This window comes from Anas acuta, chromosome 1 (assembly GCF_963932015.1).
Source record: "Anas acuta chromosome 1, bAnaAcu1.1, whole genome shotgun sequence".
Taxonomy (NCBI): Eukaryota; Metazoa; Chordata; class Aves; order Anseriformes; family Anatidae; genus Anas; species Anas acuta.
Window position 1 is genome coordinate 85,279,217 of NC_088979.1, and position 20,587 is coordinate 85,299,803.

General features: G+C 34.2%; 1 protein-coding gene across 1 annotated transcript in view; it reads left to right on the plus strand.

Annotated features, from left to right (window-relative positions):
• CFAP47 (cilia and flagella associated protein 47) overlaps positions 1 to 20,587 on the plus strand; it is a 296,518-nt gene that overhangs the window by 29,876 nt on the left and 246,055 nt on the right. The window contains exons 21-25 of the mRNA XM_068686651.1: positions 1,224 to 1,318; positions 9,589 to 9,757; positions 11,652 to 11,752; positions 12,485 to 12,644; positions 19,928 to 20,120. Of these exons, the coding sequence (XP_068542752.1) occupies positions 1,224 to 1,318; positions 9,589 to 9,757; positions 11,652 to 11,752; positions 12,485 to 12,644; positions 19,928 to 20,120 (718 nt within the window). The remainder of the gene's footprint in view (positions 1 to 1,223; positions 1,319 to 9,588; positions 9,758 to 11,651; positions 11,753 to 12,484; positions 12,645 to 19,927; positions 20,121 to 20,587) is intronic.

Genomic DNA, 20,587 nt, shown 5'->3' on the forward strand with positions numbered 1-20,587 from the left:
ATTAATGAGAGAATTTATGTTCTTATGGCCTCTTATCCCTGAAAACATGTGAAATCAATACTTTTTCTTGTGCAAGCCAATATTGTAATGTTTAGTTGTGCTTATGTAGAACTACATGTGGATGATCACAACAAATGATCTGATGAGAACAGAGGGCTTTCCTTCCACATGGTAGATTTCAAAGGGAAAGTGGGTGCCCCTAGTCAGTCATCTTAACTTGGATGAGGATTGCAAAACTGTCTACAAGAGGCAGCTAGCCAGCTTGGGAATTGACTCATTGCACATGATTTCTAGATCAGAGTTTGTGCTTGAAACAAGTAACGGGGTGTTCAGTCAGGTCAGGTACTGTTCAAACGGTGTGCCTTCAGGATGAATAATTTTTCAGAGCAGTTTTACTTTATGTATTGGAAACCCATGCTTCTGCCTATGCCTTAAAATTGGACCTGAAAGCCTGCTAAATTAAGGAAGCCTTACTGGTAAACTTCTGTAGTGCAGATTATTCCTGAAAGTCATTTAGGAAAAAAAAAAAAAAGGTTCAGCCATGTCCCTCTGGAGAGGGACTCTTTATTAGGGATTGTATTGATAGGACAAGGAGTAATGGTTTTAAACTAAGAGAGGGTAGATTAGATATGTAGATATTTATTTTAGATATACATATAGATATTTATTTTAGATATGTGGAAGAAGTTCTTTACTATGAGGGTGGTAATGCACTGGAACAAGTTGCCCACAGAAGTTGGTAGCTCTCTGGAAGTGTTCAAGGCCAAGTTGGATGGGGTTTTGAGCACCCTACTCTGGTGGGAGGTGTCCCTGCCCATGGCAGGGGGTTGGAACCAGGTCATCTTTAATGTTCTTTCCAACCCAAACCATTCCGTGATTCTAAGATTCCATTTTTTCCCGTGTGGTATGAGTTCTTATTATTTAGTTAAGTATTTTTGCTTGATGCTTTTCTTCAAAGATAAATTAAATCTTTTTTTTTTTTTTCTTTCAAATACTCCCCCAAATCAATGACTTTACTGAAGATAGGTGGTGATTAACACTTCTCAAAATTACATCCAGAATGCTTATGAGAAATATTATATTCATTCATAACTAGATGAGAAATATTTACCATTTATACATGTATACCTGTGTTGGTAATCACTTTCACGTACTGCAATTATTACAAAATTGATATTTAGTGTAATGACACCTCTAACTTGATTCTGAATTTTGTTTGACAGTGGTTGAAAACTGTTCTTCAAAACCTTATTTGTATTCAGTTGACTTAGAGGGAAAGTCATCTTTGCAGTGCTCATTGTCCTTCATGCCAAAAGAGGTAGGTTGATGGGGCAGTGGTGATTAAGCTAAATTAAACTGGCACTCTTTAATATTTCTAAGATGAGAGAATATAGACATTCTAGATGTACTTTTTAGTGTGTACAATAGTTTTGTAATAGCAACCTGATTATTAAGAAAACAAGTTTTGAAATAACGTACTACTTTTGCTTCTTTCCTTAAAAGTATGCTCACAAAGAAAACACACTTTTCCAATGACTTCAAAATAGAGAATGAATACATTTAAATCCTTACCACACGTTCATTAAGTCATTCAGCAATTGGTGGCTGTTTTCTATTTGCAGCTGTTTATGGTTTAACTCTCAGATGACCTTAAGGGACTACAAAAGTAGAAGAGTTTTGTGTGTCATAATGATCAGCAAAGTTGCTTTGTAATGGAGGAAAGGAAACAAATTGAAGATATGAGACTATGGGTTAGTTTTACATCAGGATCATTGCGTTTTATTGGTGGTACATGTCAATGGGCAGCACTTTAGTAAATTTTAATTCAACCTATTGAGCAACATTTTTTAAGTGGGGGGTTTGGGGATTTTCATATATATGAAGAACAATGAACAGCAACAAAACCTAGTCTTTGATATTTTAAACCTCCTTCAGAACAAACAACTAGTTGCAGCACACAAACCTGTTCCATTAGCTTCATTTTTACCTTAAAAAATAAATGAATTTCAGAGACAATGCATCTTGGAAGGGCCAACAATGTTCTTTTCTCCCTTGTTACTACTGTCCCTCCTTCCTACCTACAATTTTATTGTTTGAATAGAAGTCGAGTTCTCTGTTCCAAGCATCATTCAAATAAATATTTGCATATTACAGCCTGCATCTCTTAGCACTGTGGTTTTCTTTCTCATACTACTTTCAGCTTAGATTTTGTGCACACAGGTAAACCATTGCAAAATAAATAACTGGTGGTGTAAATTTATAGTATGCTTGCTACTCGGAATTTTTCTTGACAGAGGATGAGTTAACATATTCATCAAAAATGAATTATTTGAAATTGAATTAATTTCCACCAGTAGCATAGCAGGCCTTGAGGTTAGATGAGAAGCAGTAGATGTCATATCTTTATAAGTATCTTGACATTGTCTGGTGCAGTACTCACATAGGCAAGGCAGGCAGGTGTTGACTGGATACAGTGCTAGGAAGGTATGCTAAATTGTACACAGAATATCGCCAGTGACCTACTATCAAACTGAAGAGAAGCTCAGAAGGGAATATGCTGACATTTTCATTTAGGTATGAATGATCAAGAATAGAAATTTGTGTATACAAGTTGTGTATCTCTAAACTACGTTCATATTGATGGGACCCATAACCTGATATCTGACAGCTCTTTTCCTGCTTCTGGCATGGGGTTTCTCTGGTGATAGTGCTGCTGTACAAACTGATCCTTTATTCTTCATTGTACTAGAAAGTAGTATAGAAGAAGGCCAATCATCCCTTTCCAGACTACTGAAATATAAACTCTAAAATTGTAAATGAACCCCATCCCCTCCAAACTATCAAAATAGGGATTTTTTTGTGCCTCCCAGTATCCTATTTGCCCCTGCTGCAATTAAGCTATATTACTGTTTTCTTTCTTTGCCAAGTGTAAGGATGGATTAAGAATAGATATGTTGCTTCTAACACTGCTCTACATTCAAATGATTAAACATGCAGAATCGTCTACTGTCTCAGAAGTCTTCTGAACCACTTATTTAGTTTATTTCACTTGTAGTCTGAGCTACAGACTCAGCATTACCGATGGTTAATAACAAGCATCCCCAACTATCATTTCATGCTGGTGATAAGGTAACCTAACTGAAGACAAGGCTATATCAATTTGCAATCTGCTCTAATGATATAATTTGGGGAAAAAAAATATATTTAACTTGATTTGTTTTCTGATAGCTCCTTTTTTAAAAAAAAAATAAGTCACTGTCAAATATATTGCAACTGTTGATTATAGTTTTTCTCTGTGATATCATCTTTTTTTAATTTTTCAAACTTTGAGTGCTTTTTTTTTTTTTTTTTTTTTTTCTCCAAGCAGAACAGCTTCATTCAGAAGTAAGGGAAAAAAGAGCTTCAAAAAGGAAACTTCCCTGAGGTGCCTCATGCCTCATAACCAATTAATAAGCCCTGCTCTCACAGATTTTATTTATTTCCATTTCCCCTTCTCTCCATGTGCTCACATCCTTTCTCTGTCTCTACCCTGTGCTAGGTAGGCTCAGTGCGCAGCCAGTGCTTCCATTCTGCTGCAAGTATACTATTTCTTGCCTGGCAGGAGGCAGCTTACTGATTACCAGGCAAGACATGCCCAAATACACTTACAACTTACAACCCACTGGTGGTCACATGTTAACATTGTTGAGCTTTAATGAAGCACTGATAGCTGGGAGCAATAGCACTGATTAATGTAAAAGGCAGATAACCTTGAAAACTAAATGTGCCACCCAGTATGGCATGACCAAGAAAGCATCTGGAAGTGCCTGTACCCCCAGGGTGCTGTAGCTTTTCTTTAATCTAGCTCCTGCAAAGTAGTATAATAAAATAAAATCTTTAATAATAAGCATAATTTTGTTAAGAAATTGGTATGGGTAGCGGCATCTCTTGTTGTGATCAGAGACTCTCATTAGTTGCAGATTCTTAGAACATTCATCCTTGGATCTGAGTTGTTGCTATCATTCTGCTGCATCTAGATTTGCCCCTTCTCTCATCAGATTTCTTCCATCTCTTTTCTGACTTTGGAAAAAGGCTCTTGAAAAAGCTCAGATCTCTCTATACTGAGCTTACTCTATTCAAGTTTCACAGTTGCTGGCACTATATTCTGCCTCTCTACTTGAACAGCTGTTTCTCTGATATCATCACTGTTTTCTGGACAACTGGTCTTAGCCGGCTTACCTCCCAGCTGCTGCAAGCCTTCTGTATCCCAGTGAGATGAATTCTTTCTGCCTGCTGTCTGGTTCTGCTAAAGCTTCCTGCTGTTGCTGTAGTCATCACTACTGACAATGCTATCCGTAAACCAACAAAACTCCACAAATCTGTGTTGTGCTAAGAAAGTAGATACTAGAAATGTGAAATTGAATCAATCTTGAATACTCCTGCCAAAAATCATCTTGGTAATTGTTTTCCTTTTATGTTAAAAAGCTTTAAGTCATCAGACTAAGTAAGCACATAGCAACTCTGAATAGCTGCCACAATTTATGCTAAAACTTAGTATGAACAATTTAATGTGATATCATAAGACATTATTAGAGATGAAGTATATTGGCATGTTTATAAAATAACATCTACAAATTTTGAGATAATTCTCCCAATAGCCTAAGCAATTAAATTAAATTGATGCTTTATAGATAAGGCTAGGATGCTGCCCAGGTATGGCATGATTTTCCCTTCCTGTTACTCCAGCCTCTCAGAAGGTGTTGGAGGTGACAGTTCTCTGCCTCGTGGGAAAGTGTTGAATAGTGGGATTCATTTGCAGTTACAGATAGATGTATATGCATAGATGTACATAAGTGAGAACAATATACAAATAAGTAAATATAAATAGGTAAGCTGGCAAATCCTTAATGTCATATTTTATATAGGCTATATGATCCTTTCTTTTCTGTTTTGTTACACTTTTAATGAAGTATCTCAAATAATGATTACATTTCACGTGTTTTTCACTGCAATATAAGGAGGTTTAGCCAGCTGTAAGTCATTTCATTTCAGATGCTGAGTAAAACAAAAATTCGTATTGATTTAAAGAACAGCAACAAATCAACAGATAAAACAACCAAAAAACTCACGAACCTCCGGCCAAATATTTGTTGGAACTCTCTTGTCCCTATCCAAGAAGCATGACTTTTTTTGATCGTGACTCATGTTCTGCAGGCTGATTGTCTGTTAGGTTGAGGAGCAGTTCATTGCTGTTGTTGTTGTTGTTTTGTGCCAGGGAAATGGACAGTGTGTTATCATGTTGAATATTTGCTCAGTGACAATCTTTGGTCCTTAGCTCTCACTGTGCTTCTCAAGGCAGGATGATCCACCTGCTAGCAGCAAGGTTATGCAAGTTCTGGTAAGGCAGAAAGGCAAAGCAAGGTGCAGGAGTGTGCTGCTTCAACTATATATAGTGTGTGTATATATATATACACACTATATAGTATATAATTATATATATACACGATATAGTGTATATATATATATATATATACAATATATACAATGTGCATATATATATATATACACGCACTATATATATGTGTATATATATACACACACACTATATATATACATGTATATATACACACACATATATTTTGGAATAGAAAATTCCAGCACCTTAGGAAAAAATATGACATATACAGCTGTGTAATAATGAGACCTGTGAGGGCTTTGATTGAGACAAATGGAGCAAGTCACACTTGTCAGAACTTGTTGTTTAGACTTCATATAGAGAAGTGACAGGTGTTCCCTTCCCCCCCCCCCCCCCCTTTTTAATTTTTGATATTGATAAGGATGGAATTATTTATTTATTTTAATGCACAGAATTCACAGTGTAAGAGATGCATTCTCTGGAAAATCAGCTGTCGAATTACAAAATAATCAGGGTATTGCTGGTGCACCATCTCTGACATCTCTGTATACAAGGGAAGGATTTAGTTTTATTTCTGTGTTCTCGATGATGGATTTGAACAGTTTTTACATTATTCATTATGCTGGCTATATGTGATGGAAAGCTGGGGAATTTAGACTGCATTAAATTTTTTTTGTATATTTTAAGGAAGAGTTAATGTTAAATCTTACAAGACTTTGAGAATATATAACGTATACAGCTGCAGTACATAAAACCTTGGTTCTGCAGTACCGTTTACTTTGATAGTTAGGTTTAAATTTTAATCAAACTGCTTTTTTAATGTACATTACACTTTCTCTTCAGGTATCACTGCCGAAAATCTGTCTGTTGCTAGTGCTATAAATAAATTTTAAAAAGGTCCTTTACACAAAAATTCAGTGATTTCTAATGCTTCAAGATATTTGATCACTCTGCATATTATGTTGTAAATACAAGATTATTTTCTTATACAGGTGTTTTAAGTTAATTTGAAGTCATAAATTAGTTCATTGATTTACTTGCAATTTGGTGTGAAGTTGTACTATAAAAGCAAGTCTTTTAATTTTAGGGAGATATGTACTCTTTGTGCTAAATAAACTATTTGATTCTTGGATTCGAAAGCAAAATTTTTCACTCAACCTTGAGAACATACATTTTGGTAATTATTATTGTAAAGCATATAACATATAAAGCATTACTGCATTAGGGTGCTTAGTAAAGATAGAAATGAGGTAACTGCTTTGAAAGTTCATTTAAAAAAAATGTAACTTTTTGTTCTACTCAGATTGCTTGAATTTGTTTATTTTTTATGCACAAATTTTATATAAAATAACTTTAATATTAATAACTTAAAATAACTTTTTAATTGTCATGGCTTCTGGGGTAGGTGTTTCCCCTTTTTGTTATTTTCAGTGTATGGAGTACTTAGGTCTGAGGCAGGAAGGCCTTCAGCTAAGTTCACTCTTCAATGCTAGGCTTAGCGCTGTCATCCACATTGTATGAAACCGATTTCATAGGTTCATATGAGTTTGGGTAGCTGAACTTTCTGATCAGAAAGATTTCTTAAAAATCCACAACTCTGTTTCTCTGTTTAGAAATTCTAAGGAGAGAAAAAAAAGCTTTTTTTTCTTTTTTTTTTCCCCTAATGAAATGAAAGATTGCAGATTCTTGATTTAAAGAATTGATACCTTCTTGTGGCAGCCTACACCACTTTTCTTACTTTTTTTGGAGGTGTTCTATGTGAACGCGTAACAAAAAGCTGCTTTGTTGCATGTGGCTATTCTTTTTAAAGCTTCTTTAAAAGTCTTTCTAATTTCTAAGACTAACACTTTGCAAATGATGCCTTCTTTCCAATTGATGCTCATAATTAGTTTAAGTCAGGATAGGAAAAATATATAAAGTCATGTTATCAATTATAGGTAAAGCATTTTAATCTTACCAAGCTTTCTAGGTCTTGAAAAATGCAGTATCATTATACTGGTATACCAGTGACACATGCTGGAGATGGAAGGGATTTTCTAGGTCTCTTTTTTTTTTATAGCATTTCTTGGCAATGATGTTCCAAGTGTTAAAATTTCACAAGTAAGGATGTCCATGCTGGCTTTAGGGAGCTGCCAGGGCTGGCTGTAATCTTTGCACCTGAGGTGCACACTGAGGTGTGCAGTCATCTCTTCCCACCCCACCCTTTTTTTTTTCTGTTTATGGTGAGCCATAATGCTTGTGAGATATGCTATTTATATGGGAAGCATATTACATTTTACATTTTTGAAGATGTACAGTGGCTAAGTGTGACCAGTATAGCAAACTTCACGTACAGCTTGAGGAGTATGATAAAAGCTTCTGATTGAGTCTGGTTTGTGACTGTTATACAAGATACTTGACCTAAAGAGTCCAGGAAAATTTTCTTCTCCCTCTCTCACATTGGATCACTTTGCAGTTGTCTCTTAATTTTTAATTTATTTTTTAAACTTAATTTAATTTTCAATTTATTAATTTTAATGCATTTTAACAGTTATTAAGGTTACCAAATAAGAATGTGTTCAGCTCTAATCTATCAAACTTCTCATATGTTTTCATATAAAGTTTTAAATGATTTTTGATTTCAGTCTTGAAATGCAATGCTTTTTAGTTTCAACTGTAAGAAAATATAAGTTTTTGTCTAAAACTGCAAGGAGCCACTGTTGTTAGTAGCAACATATTTCGTACATACTTTGAAGTAAAAGGAACTTCTAACACTGAAGAAAAGATCCTTTTTCAGTCTAACTTTTAATTATTTGGTTTTATGATGCAAGCACATACTTTGAAGATGTAACATGAAGCATTTAATGTGGTGTACTAAACTAGAAGAATATTTAAATCACATCAGGAGATTTTTACTCACTCTTTCTTTATTATCCAATTCAAATATTAGAATAGTGAAAATTTCAAATGTCTTTTGCCATCTTAATTTTGAAAAGTGTAATTCTATGTTATAGAATCTAGTCCTTATCAGATTTGAAGTATCAATATAAACAAGGGCACCATGATCTAAAAATATTTCCTTTCATCCCATGTTTTCATCTTGCTGAATGCAAATTTGCGAAAAGTTCCACAATGCTCAGCACACATCTTGCTCACCAGGAGCTTGTAATTGTGTATTAAAAACCCTGCTGGAATTCCAAACACTGTAAATGCTGTGTACTTGCTTCTCATCACCTGAGCTCCGGTTGATTTTGTTACAGATGAATATATGCTTCTTTTCTTGGGGTAGCACATTTTATTTTTCTTTCCTGTCATTTATATATTTTACTCACTACCACATATCTAACAATAAAGCATGATGCACTATTTCCTGTGGTATTTGGGTATTTGAAAGCTTTAAACATTTTCATATGCTTGGCTTTACTGTATGTTTTAAGCAGCATACAGGTTTTGTAGGCCAGAATCCTTTCTGAAGATTTCAAGGTAAGTGACTGAAAGACTCCAACAGTGTTTTTATGGTAGATGTTTTGTTTTTTCTTCTGTTACGTTTGTTATGGTTATCCATATCTTTTTCTCTGAAGAGTGTACTGCTCTGATGTGTTGGAAAGATCAAGATCAAGTGAAAGGTATGCAATACCTTCTTGAAAAGTGCACTGTGAAATAAATTAGGTTTATCACATGCATAACCTGTCAGGTTATTTTTCTTTTTTGCTGAATTATGTCAGTTTTAACTCATGTTCCACCTAGTTCTCTGAACCAATTTCATTTATGTTGGCTATACCATAACAGCTGAGTTTTTCTCTTCGACGTTGGAAAAATGCTTTCTTAATTTATGTATTTTTGTTTCCCACCTTGTTTCTTATGGTTATGCTTTTGGACTGCACTTTCGATTTTTTTTTTTTTTTTCCTGCTCAGGATGGAAAGGAGCACAGCACAGTGATTTACCACAAGCCTTGTTTGTAGCTGTGCTGATAACCCAGATACTTTGGGGTATACATTTTTTTCCTTGATGGGGCAAAAATGGCTCATTACTACATACTTTAATGACTCACACTTGATGGTAATAAACAAACATCCTATTATTATCATGATTAGTTCTGAAGTTAGTTTTTATAATTATGAAATAGTAATAAAAAACAACATTACCACTCAGGTGGTTCAAGAAGTACTACTTTCTTTGGGAAGGTGACCACAATGGCATTTGTATTCTTTAGGTGGCAGCGTATGACTTCACTCTTACAGTTAATACTCCTTGGGATGACTTTCCATTGCTACAGCAATGCTCTGTATCTGCAACTTCTGTTGGGCCTGTAAAGCACACTGTTGCTCCACGGCCACAGGCAGTGACTGTGGCTGTTCCAGTCTGTAGAGTTAAAGCAGTTGGTAAGTAAACTGGGGACTTAAAGCAGGTGGTGAATGCTTATAATGGTTTGTATTTAACTTATATTTTTAATATATGTAAAGCTGAACTTTCTGTAAATGTGTGACATATGCTAGGGGAAAAAAGGAGGCTCAGGGGAGACCTTATCATGCCCTATAACCATCTCAAAGGATGGGTGGCTACAATTTCTAGCTAGTCTCTTCTCCCAAGCTACAAGCTTGTTGAGGGAATGGCCTCAAGTTGTGCCAAAGGAATTTTAAGTTGAATGTTAGGAAAAAATTGTTCACTAAATGGATAGTGAGGAATTAGAACAGGCTGCTCAGGGAAGTGTCTAGGTCACCATCTCTGGATGTATTCAGAAGATGTGGGTGTTTAGGGACATGGTTTAGTTGTAGACTTGACAGTGCTAGGTTAGCAGTTGGACTTGATGATTTTAGAGGTCTTTTCCAACGTAAATGATTCTATGATTCTATGAAATCCTGTCCTCTACTCTTACTGGAGCTGATAGAAATGATAAATTTGATGTGTGGAAAATCAGTTTCAAACTTGTTTAAATTCAGAATCAAAGCAAAAAATCACTTATCAGCTTCCAACAGATTGTGAAAAATGTTTCAGAACCATTTAATTGTTTCATTCTGATAACAGAAAGAAACAGTTAAAGAAAATGTTATGTACTTATAGCAATCCCTACCTGATCCAGAGAAAAGGAAGAATGCGTAGTACCTGTCATGACCTCATGTGATCTTTTTTTTTTTTTTTTTTTAATTGATCAATCTCTCAGATTCTTCATGGAGTTTATCTTTTTCTTTCCCTTCCATCTTGTGTCTAGTCCTTTATTCTTGTGGTGTTTACCTTGTATAGACAGTTTCTGCAAGAGGTGGGAGGACTCAGTGACTGGCACAATTGTACGTTAGTTGGTGGAAGCATTCCAAAGATGAGGTCCTGGTTTGAAACAATATTAGTTTACAGAGGTTATATGTCTTTGTTTTAGAGAAATGTGGATAATACTGGTCTTTACGTAATGTGAGACATAAGATCAAGAAGCGCTTCGGGCTTTTTGAAGGGAAGAGAGAATTGATCAACAAACTTTCTCAAGGGGTGTGAAGCAAACTTGCAGATTTTAATATACCGTATGCTTGCTACATTCATTCCCAGCTGATTAACCAAGTGCAGAGGCAAAATGAAGACTCCTGTGGAAATATACATCTTTGTTTTTTTGAAATACTCATTTTAAACTTCATCCTTTGTTCTGGTTTCTTTATTCTAGCTATATGAAATTAAGAGGAATGCTGTTGTGATAAAATGTTTTATGCCTTTACTGATGAATTACCATCACAAATGCAAATGCATTATATGTAACTAATAAAATAATACAGGGTCTGTAAGTAACATCAGTGAATTTGAATGTGTGTATAGAATTACATGAAAATAATATTCTGCATTATTCTATTGTTACATAAATGAATTTATTTATATATATATCATACTCGATATAACTAAAGCAGTTGACTGAAGATATTCTAGGTCCTCTTTTAAGAAGCATTGCTTTTAATCTCTAAAGTATGCTTGTGTATATATAGTCTGAATGTCCTTGAATTCATCTGTAACAGGCAGAGCATGTGACACTCTGTTTATAACATCTTCAGGATGAGATGCTGTGTGGTAGATGTAAAATTAAAATAATTTGAATGTGACTAAAGGGTCATAATAAGACAGTTATGGTAGCTATTTAGTAGTCGTATAGCATGGGAACAGTAAAATGAAATTAGAGCTTTAATAAAGGGGAGAAGCAATTCTGCTAAATATGAGCTGAAACAGTGGTTTTATGAAAGGACTTTGAGGAACCATGTGTCAAAACAATACCATATAAACATCCTTACTTAATATTTCCAACAGTACTTAAATCACCACTGGAGTTCTCCTCAATGAAACTTACATTTACACAACATTCAAGTTGTATACGTTACAATAGTCCTGATGAAAGTCTGAATTCCCAGGTACGTAAACACGTTGTTATAGTTATTCTTGGCTATATATTTTAATTACTTAAAAATGACTGGGTAAGAATATAGATTTGGAACTCAAAATCCAATCATGTTCCAAACATACGCTTTTATGTATGTTGAACTTTTTCCATCATCATTTTGTTCAGATTTTGATTTCATACTTGTTTTTGGTCACTAGAAAATTTTTCAAAGCTCAGCATTGGGCTCATCTTGGCTTTCTGTTGTATGAAAAAGAATGGGCACCATGAGACAGAGCAACTCTGACATCAAAGAATAGATTCTTTGGTGGTGTTATTCCCACTGTTTTCATATTGGATTGAAAGAATAGGTTTTGAAAACCTACTTTGAAATTTTTGTAATTTCTGTATATCCACCTGTAAATTTTAATATTCCAAGTCATGTGTTTAGTTCTTGCTTTACTCCACTTGTATCAGTAAATACTTGTTTCTATTTGGCTAAGCACTCCCACCACAATATGTTGATCATTGTCTTTGATCACTGGTGAGTGACTGGAAATCATTTAGTCTGCGCTAATGGGAACACTCATTTTTTCGCCTTACAAATAAAGTAAACTGGGTTCTTCATTGCTTTCTAGTGTTTTCTTGCTTTCAATCTGATCTGATTGCAAAAGAAATGCTTTGGACAGAGCAATGTGAAAAGTATCATGATGCTTGCTGCTTTTCCTCTTTCATCATGCCCTCCTTTCTCTGTAAATATTTATAGGAGCTTGACCTGAAGAATATCTCAAGGCAGTATTTGACATGGAAATTGAATTGCGATGATGCAGGCAAAAATATACAAGACAGTATTTTCAAATTTAGCCTGCATGCTGGATTTCTTGATCCGGGACAAAAAATCAGTATTACTGTATTCTTCTGCCCTCGTAAGTAATTTTGTGAGTTCTTCTACGGGTATTTTGGACATTTTTGGCATTTTCATAGATTTGCTTAAGTCACTTTCTTTGATGAATCAAGACTAGCACTTACTTTGATGACCTCTGAGTTAACATGACTAAATAGTCAACCAAAATGCCAAAAAGACATGCTGAAGTTCTGAGAAAAAAGACAGCTGCAGACCTAACATAAAACATGGAATCATTTGCATAGCAATATATGAAAAGTCTGTTTTGCACACAGAAGGCTTTAAATGCTAGGATACCTAAATTATTTTTAGCACTGCTCCTTAATGTGTATTTGTGCCAACTGGCTTAAATATTTACACCACTTTCCAAGAGTACTTGGAGTGTGTGTGATTCTCCCTCCTCCCCCCCCCCCCCCCCCCCCCCCAACAGACAGAACTTAGACAAGAACAGAAATTTCCTTCCTCCAGAAGATACAAAGTCTTATATATATATATATATATATATATATATATATGTACATAGATACATATATAAATTTCTGAATAGTTTGCTCAGAGAACCAGAGACCAAGTAAAAAATATAAAATAGATTTCTAACAAACACCGGGAGCATGCAAGAAGATGATAATCAACCACATACAGTGGGAATGGCAGAGCATTAAGATTTTACATTATTCCCAGTCAAACAAGTGTTTTGGGTAGAGAGTAATGTAACACTGTACATTAATAAAGCCCCTCACAGAACTGAGCGGTACTGACAATTGTATGTGGCCTACTGGTAGTGCCAGCATTCTTGAAGGGAAGAAAAGATGTCTTGTTGGTTGGGTATGATTCAGAGTCAGCAAGTGAGTATCCCTTTCCTAAAGTCACATATTCCTGCTATTTTTGATGATACAGTTGAAATCTGTAACTTCTACAAACCTCTAAGCCCCACAAACTATTTGATATAATTGAAAATTAGTTTGTAAATCCTAAAGATCTATAGGCATGAGTCTTGCCATGATTCTGTATGATAAATTGAGAATACTGTATTAAATGTTGCTCTGCATATTTGTTGTGAATATGTAAGAGCAGCATTCAATTGCATATGTTACTTGGAGTTGATTGCTTTACTTTAGAAAGTTTTTCCATTATGTATTATATCTTCTTGGTAGCTTTTGTTTTCAACTTATGGTTGGTCTGTGATTTTGTTTCATGACATGGAAAAGTAACTAATGTACAAGGACCGTTGCAGAATTGTTTAGGAAGTGGTTTTCTTTATATTCTTTTATTTTTAATTTTGAGTAACAAATCCTGACTTGACTGAAAGAGTATTTCTTTCGGCATATATTACCTGGAAAGTCTCTGACCTAATCAGTATCTATAGTTGTATTTTTTTTTTTTTTTTTACACTTCTGACATGTTCATGAGGTATCCTTTTAGAAATAGGTATTTAAGTTATTCTATTCAATTTTATATTATTTCAAATTAAACTGCTAGATGAAAGTTAAATGCCATTTACTTTTGGAAGACTGAGCAAAAATATTTATAGTATATTTACATTTGTGATGCATCAGTTTGTCTCCTATCCCTGATGTTCTTCCAAAGTAAATCACTAAAACCCTAAGTTTTGGCTCTGAAACACGTTTATGAAACAGCCATAAAAATGTACTTAATAAAGTTTTTTTTTTTTTTTTTTTTTACTGTGTAGGTTCTATTCTATACTTAGTGTGATGTTTAGTTTTGGAACCAAGTGATATGATCCCATCTGCATCTTGTCTGCATGTCTGCAGGTCCTCAATCAATTTTGAGTGATAACTTATGGAAGCTATCAAAAATAAATCATAAATGAAAATGTTAAAGAGCTGGTTTGGGGATAAATATGAAATAAAAAAAAAAAAAAAGAGATCCAAGGATACTGGGTGAATTGAAAGAAGAAATTGTTTCAGGGTGCTAGAAAATGTTAGAATGTATAAATAAGAAGGAGTTAAACAGTGGGAGCAGGAAGACAAGAAGATTGTACAGAACAGAGTGATATCATAGGAGAAAACAGTGGGAGATATTTCTTTTCAGATGTTCAGTTATACAGACTTGTAGAAATATGGACTTGGAATTTCACTTTTCTTTTGAAGGACATAAGGATCTACTTAAATTGTATATGGAAAGTGTGTCTAACCAGAAGAAAGGTTTTGGGTTAAGTTCTGAATTTCTGAGAAAATGTTGAGATGCGAGTCTACAAACATATAAGTTATAAAAGTCAAGACACAAAAACATATCATGATCCCAGTTCTTTGGAGTAAAAATGTAGAGGAAAGAGGAATGGTATTGTAGGATGGAAAGTGAAAAATAAACCCTCAAAACCTCCTGTGATGTTTGAGTTGTAATTAAAAAATACATGTGTGGTTTACTATAACTCTTAGTCCTTCATTATAAATTTCTACTTTGCTTTCAGTAGGGTATCATATTTTTTCAGTGGTCTTTCAATTACTAAAACCTCCAAAATAAGTGTTGAAACTTCTAAGATGGTATCTTAATAGAAGTTTTTGAGAAGTATGCACATGGATGGAGTAATTGTGGATCACAGGAAAATAATCACTTGTGACATATTTGTGACTTGAAACAAATCATTTTGTTTCTAAAATTCAAAGCAAATAATTTGTCTAATAGGAGATGATATAGCTGTATTTTACATGTATTAGGTTAACATATATAGCTTGGAGAGAAAGGAAGAATATACCATTTCAGAAGTAATTATGTATGATTAAATCTGTGGGGTTGGTTTTAAGGATGCTCAGGGCAATACTAGACTTAGAAAATAAGAACAGTCAAGCTATATGTCCAGATCTGTAATGGTTTGAGGGCCTGGGAGAGCACAGTGTCTCATTTTCTCCTGTTTCTCCATAACACTGTAGCATTTCAGACAAAGGAAATTTTACGGATTTTGTCTAATACTATTTTATGCAGCAGCTGTAGAGGAAACAATTATCCCCTAGTTGAAACAAACAACTAGCACAGTCATCATATGATGGTTGGTGCTAGTTAGGTGTTTATATTGTGAGAATGTATTAAAAAATGCTCAAGTGTTGCAAAGGCTGAAGCTGAAAAAAGCATGCAAATAAAAGACAGTATTTTAAATTACTGGATAAATTGTTTGTGTAAACTCAAATGCATGTATACATGAAGATGACTGGTAAATAATTGTCAGTTGAAGTTATTTTTATTTTCACTCTTTTCCCAATCCTTTATTTACAGAAAAACAAATCATTGTAAAAATCAATTGCCCTTAATTTGTTATTCAAAGTATTTTCTTGTGATTAGTAGTCTCCTTGTACTAACCCATCACTGAAAATAATTACTTTCTTGTAACAGAGCATTAGATACAACAAAACCCACACAGGAGACCTTATTAATGAATAGGCTGGGCTAATCACCTTCATATGTTTGTACTGTAAACATGTAGTATGTGGGGATGAACAAGCCATAAGAAGAACCTTGAGTGTGGATTAGAGTCATGTGTTCAAATATTCCATGATATTTGTAATAACAAGTGCGTAATGGTATGGTAGTAAACTAAATGCAAGAGTTTTGTATGATGTGTGGTAATATGATTCTACCTGTTCAAAAAATTACCAGTTTAATAGGGATTCTTGAGAACTGAGGAAGTATCAATTTGATCCTTTTCTGCTGTACTAATGTACTGTATTAATGGTATATGAAAAAATTCACCATATCTTATTGTGATATATATTAAAAAAATAAAAATAAAAATAGATCTGGCAAAATACTTCCAAATGTGCCAGTGAGCTAAAAGGAATTCAGTGTCCCTGGAAGATGTGATAGTTATGTAATGGGCATATGGGAACATCACACCCTCCATCTTCTAGTTTTTTTTTCTACAACAGTAAGAGATTAAATAACTATGCCTAATAACAGGTTTTGTGGGGAAATGATTAGTTCACTTTTGATTATTATTATTATTTTTTTTAATAGGGCTTATCATTAGCTTTTAACTGTCTGTAACTTCTCTGTTTTGAAGTCTGTATTCCAGTGTACGCAAATTCATTATTGGCACCCATTTATGTTGAAAGTGTATACATGTAGCATGGCATGAATTATCAGAAAGTCTAGGGCAACGGAACTGGCAATATTTATTTGGGAGACAAGTGTAGGAAGTGAGTAACATCTAATACAGACTTAAGAGGGTGAGAAGAAGAGATAAGGGTTTTACTTTATTCCCCCCCCACTCTCAAAAGATTGGAAAACATGCTATTAGAAAGTTAAGATTTCTTTGGGGGGGAGGGGGGAAGATTTATACTGATAGAGAGGATCAAGGAATATGGACATCCTTATAGAGATGGCCTTTTGAATGAACTTTTGCTGTTTAACTTGAAACCAAAAAAGGTGAAGTAGAAGATGAGGGGACCTGAAATATTTCTCCTCTGGAAGTGTGTGAGATGTATCTGGAGGAGAACTTGCATATATGTATAACTGACTTGCAGCAGAAATACAACCTCTGTTTATGCTTTTATTAATATGGACTTTGCATAGTTATAGTCCCAGCATAATATGCTAGGGAGTTAAGCAGTCAGAGCTGGATGGGTTTTCTAATGCAAACTGGACTGAAAATGAAGCAGCTATTGAATATATGCACATATATGCTTTGAAAAGTTGTGTTCCTTTATCCAGATGTTTGTTGTTGTTTTAAGGTAAGGCAATGAATGCTTATTTACCTTAATATATACATCCAGAAAAAAAAAATCAAAAACAAAGAGGAAATTTCCCAAATAATTGTACAGATTTTGTTATTACTCTGCAAATTTAGACAGATTTGTAACTACCATAGACTCTCCCTAAGGAAAACTTCCACATCTGCTGGACTGCTAGTTGCTAGAGAAATTAATGGTAGTATATCAAAACAGTAGCAAAAGCACTTTGCTACTACTTTGAGCGTAGTCCTGAAAGGTGTAAATGACAGAATGCATATATCACATATATGTACATATACATATATACCACAGAATTCTGAATATTTAGTTTTTCCTGGCTAAGTGATTTGAATACTTCAGAAAAATAAAAAAACATACATATTTTTTATTAATAAAATTTCATCTCGTAACTCAGTTTATATGAGGTCCACATCTGGAATTTCTTCTTACTGCTCACAAGACTGAAACAAAATCTGGTTGAGATTCATGTCAGTTTATGGGTGAATGGGGTGGAAGGTATTCTCAGGCTTGGCAGAAGCATCCTTTGCACTTAATGGTGAAAAAAAAAAGAAGGTAATAGACATTAACAGAAAGTGCTGTTAAGTGAAGCTGAATAACTGAAGGGTCAAAGGAAATAACAGGATGTAAAGAAATTAAGAGATTAGTATGAGGAAGAAAGATTTAATAATAATTTACAAAGGATCTTGCTATTTCTTCTCTTTAAGTGATTCCTAATTTTAAATTGTGCAGTATTTATTCTCTAGCACCCTAGTTCGTTTGATCTACACAACCTTGATTCCAGGTTACTGTGCAGTGATGGAGAAGACTTCTTCAGCATGCTGATTGCATTGTGTGTGGCAAATAACACAGGGTTTATATTATGGCTTTAGCTTTGCCATATTTTTCACATTTAGTGAAATACAAGTTTAGCTAAAACAGTACTCTTTATATACCTTTCACTTTTCCAGATAAACCAGCATCTGACTTGCTTTCCTTGTGACCTTAAGTATTTGTGACCTCAACTGCCAGTTCAGGACATAATTCTTATTAATTTCAAGTAGTTTATTTAACATGAAATATTCTGAAAACTTTTGTCCTAACAATAACAAAGTAATGAACAAAACTTAATGGGATCATTCACTTTTTTTTTTTTTTGGTCTTCTTTCCTTTGTTTAAAATGAGGACAGTTTTGCTTTGCAACATGCTAGTGTTTTGTTGTTGATGTTTTTTTTTTCTTCCCTGACATGAGCTCATTATTAGCATACATATTATGCAGTATTTCAATTTTAATAAATGTGGGTCCACACAGAGGGTGATGAGGTACACGGAAAGAGCATTCTCTGTTCTGCATTCTGGTCAAGTCAGGGATTCTATGGGAAATGTAATCATGTAATTAATTGATTTTTTATAACTTATATGTACCGTAAGGATGAAAAGTTTGTGTGGGAAATAGTTAATATGAATACTTCAAACTATGAGTTAGTGAAAATAACATGTTCTTTGGTGATGGCATCTGCCCTTCTATTTTTCTTCCTTCATGGCATTCCTTCCTATGGTGTTTATTGGTCACTTTACTGTATGATATACATACACAGGAAGATACGATACCAGAAATACAGTTTAATTAGAGTACAGCTGTAGGATCTTAAGTCTGTCTAGCTTGTAGATGGGAGTAACGTGTTACTCTCTTCTTATAAGCATGTAAAAAAAATCCTGTTTGGCTCTACATATGAACTTTCCTGTTCACTCTTCTGTGAACTTTTCTGATGGCGTTTCTCTCACCTTTCCCTCATAAGAGAGCTAAGTGCTAGGAAAATAAAAATGTTCTTGATGTATCAAAACTTAGAAGCATGAGCTTCCTAGCCTTCTCAGCAATATTGTCTCCTAAAACTAACTTCCATTTAACTTGGAAATAGTCAGATGTTGCAAACACTGCCAGAAGTTCCTATTTCATCTGGTTTTCACTTTACCAGTTCCATGTCTTAATGTGTTAACAGTGGAGAATCAAAGGGAAAGGTGTTTCTGTCAAAAATGAGAAGTTTTAAGCTTTTTGTGTTGTCTTATAACATGTGATATGGATTTAATTCTAAATACAAGAGGTATTCATTAGTTGTACATAAAAATTTTGTTCTTTTGATGGTTTTTCAGTTGGTGGGAATAAATGAAAAGTTGGTAAATGACACTTCCTTGTTTGAAACAACATTTTGATAGTGTAACAGTTGCTAAACATTGCTTTGTATTATCAGTGAAAGAAAATGCACGTTTGCCATCCAATAGAAAGATGTATAGCCGCAGTTAGCAGGATGGTGTGAGAAGGGATGGGAATACAAGAAAACAGGGGAAGCTTTCAGTGGAGGGTAATTTAAAACTTCAAGAAATTGTGACAAAATTAAAAATAATGGTCTTATGGCTTACTACAAGCAATTATTCCAAACTTTCTTAATAAATAAATCTTATGCAACATGTTCTTTATGTTAAACTACATTTTGATTAAGAAATAGTACTGATAACTTAAAAAAATAAAAAAGTTCTTACTACAGCTCTTTTAGTTGTGTATATTCAGTTGTGTATATATGTATATATTTATGGTAAAATATATTTTTTAAAACCTTTTTAACAGCTTGTCCTGGGACATATGCATCTGAAGTGTCAGTGTGTCTAGATGATAATCCATCACATTACAAAATAGCCTTGTCTGGTATTATGAAGTCACCAAAAATAAATTTTGATCCCCCCTTTTTAATGCTGATGCCAGTTCCTCTGGATGTGAAAACTGAAAGAGCCATCAATATTATTCCCCAAGATTACTTAAGGTAAAAATGTCAAAATAAGTTTATTACAAAACTCCTGAATAATGCTTGTTTTCTTTTCTCTCCTGAAAAATTGAATTATTTTTTCTTTGTGAAGGCTAGTATTAATGCTATGCTTAGCAGCAGAAAGAATCTGTGTATTTTAGAGAAAATTCATGTATTTAATATTGCTCTACATCCTGCAAACCTGTGTGTTCTGTTCTCAAAATGTTACTGCTTCGCAAGGCAGCTATCTTCTGATATGTTTACTCTTCCACGTGTTTTTAAAATTATTTGTAATAGCACAAGAAATAAGAAACGAGCCCCACCAGGATTTCCTCTTATCTTTAGCCAGTTTGTTGTTTTATTTTCTCTACTCCAAAGGTTATAAAGCACTGTTTTTAAATTCAGCTGGTGTTTGGATAATGGATGGAGTGGGTGGGGTTCTTTTCACCCCCCACCCTGACCATTGTTCTTATTTACTTCCTAAG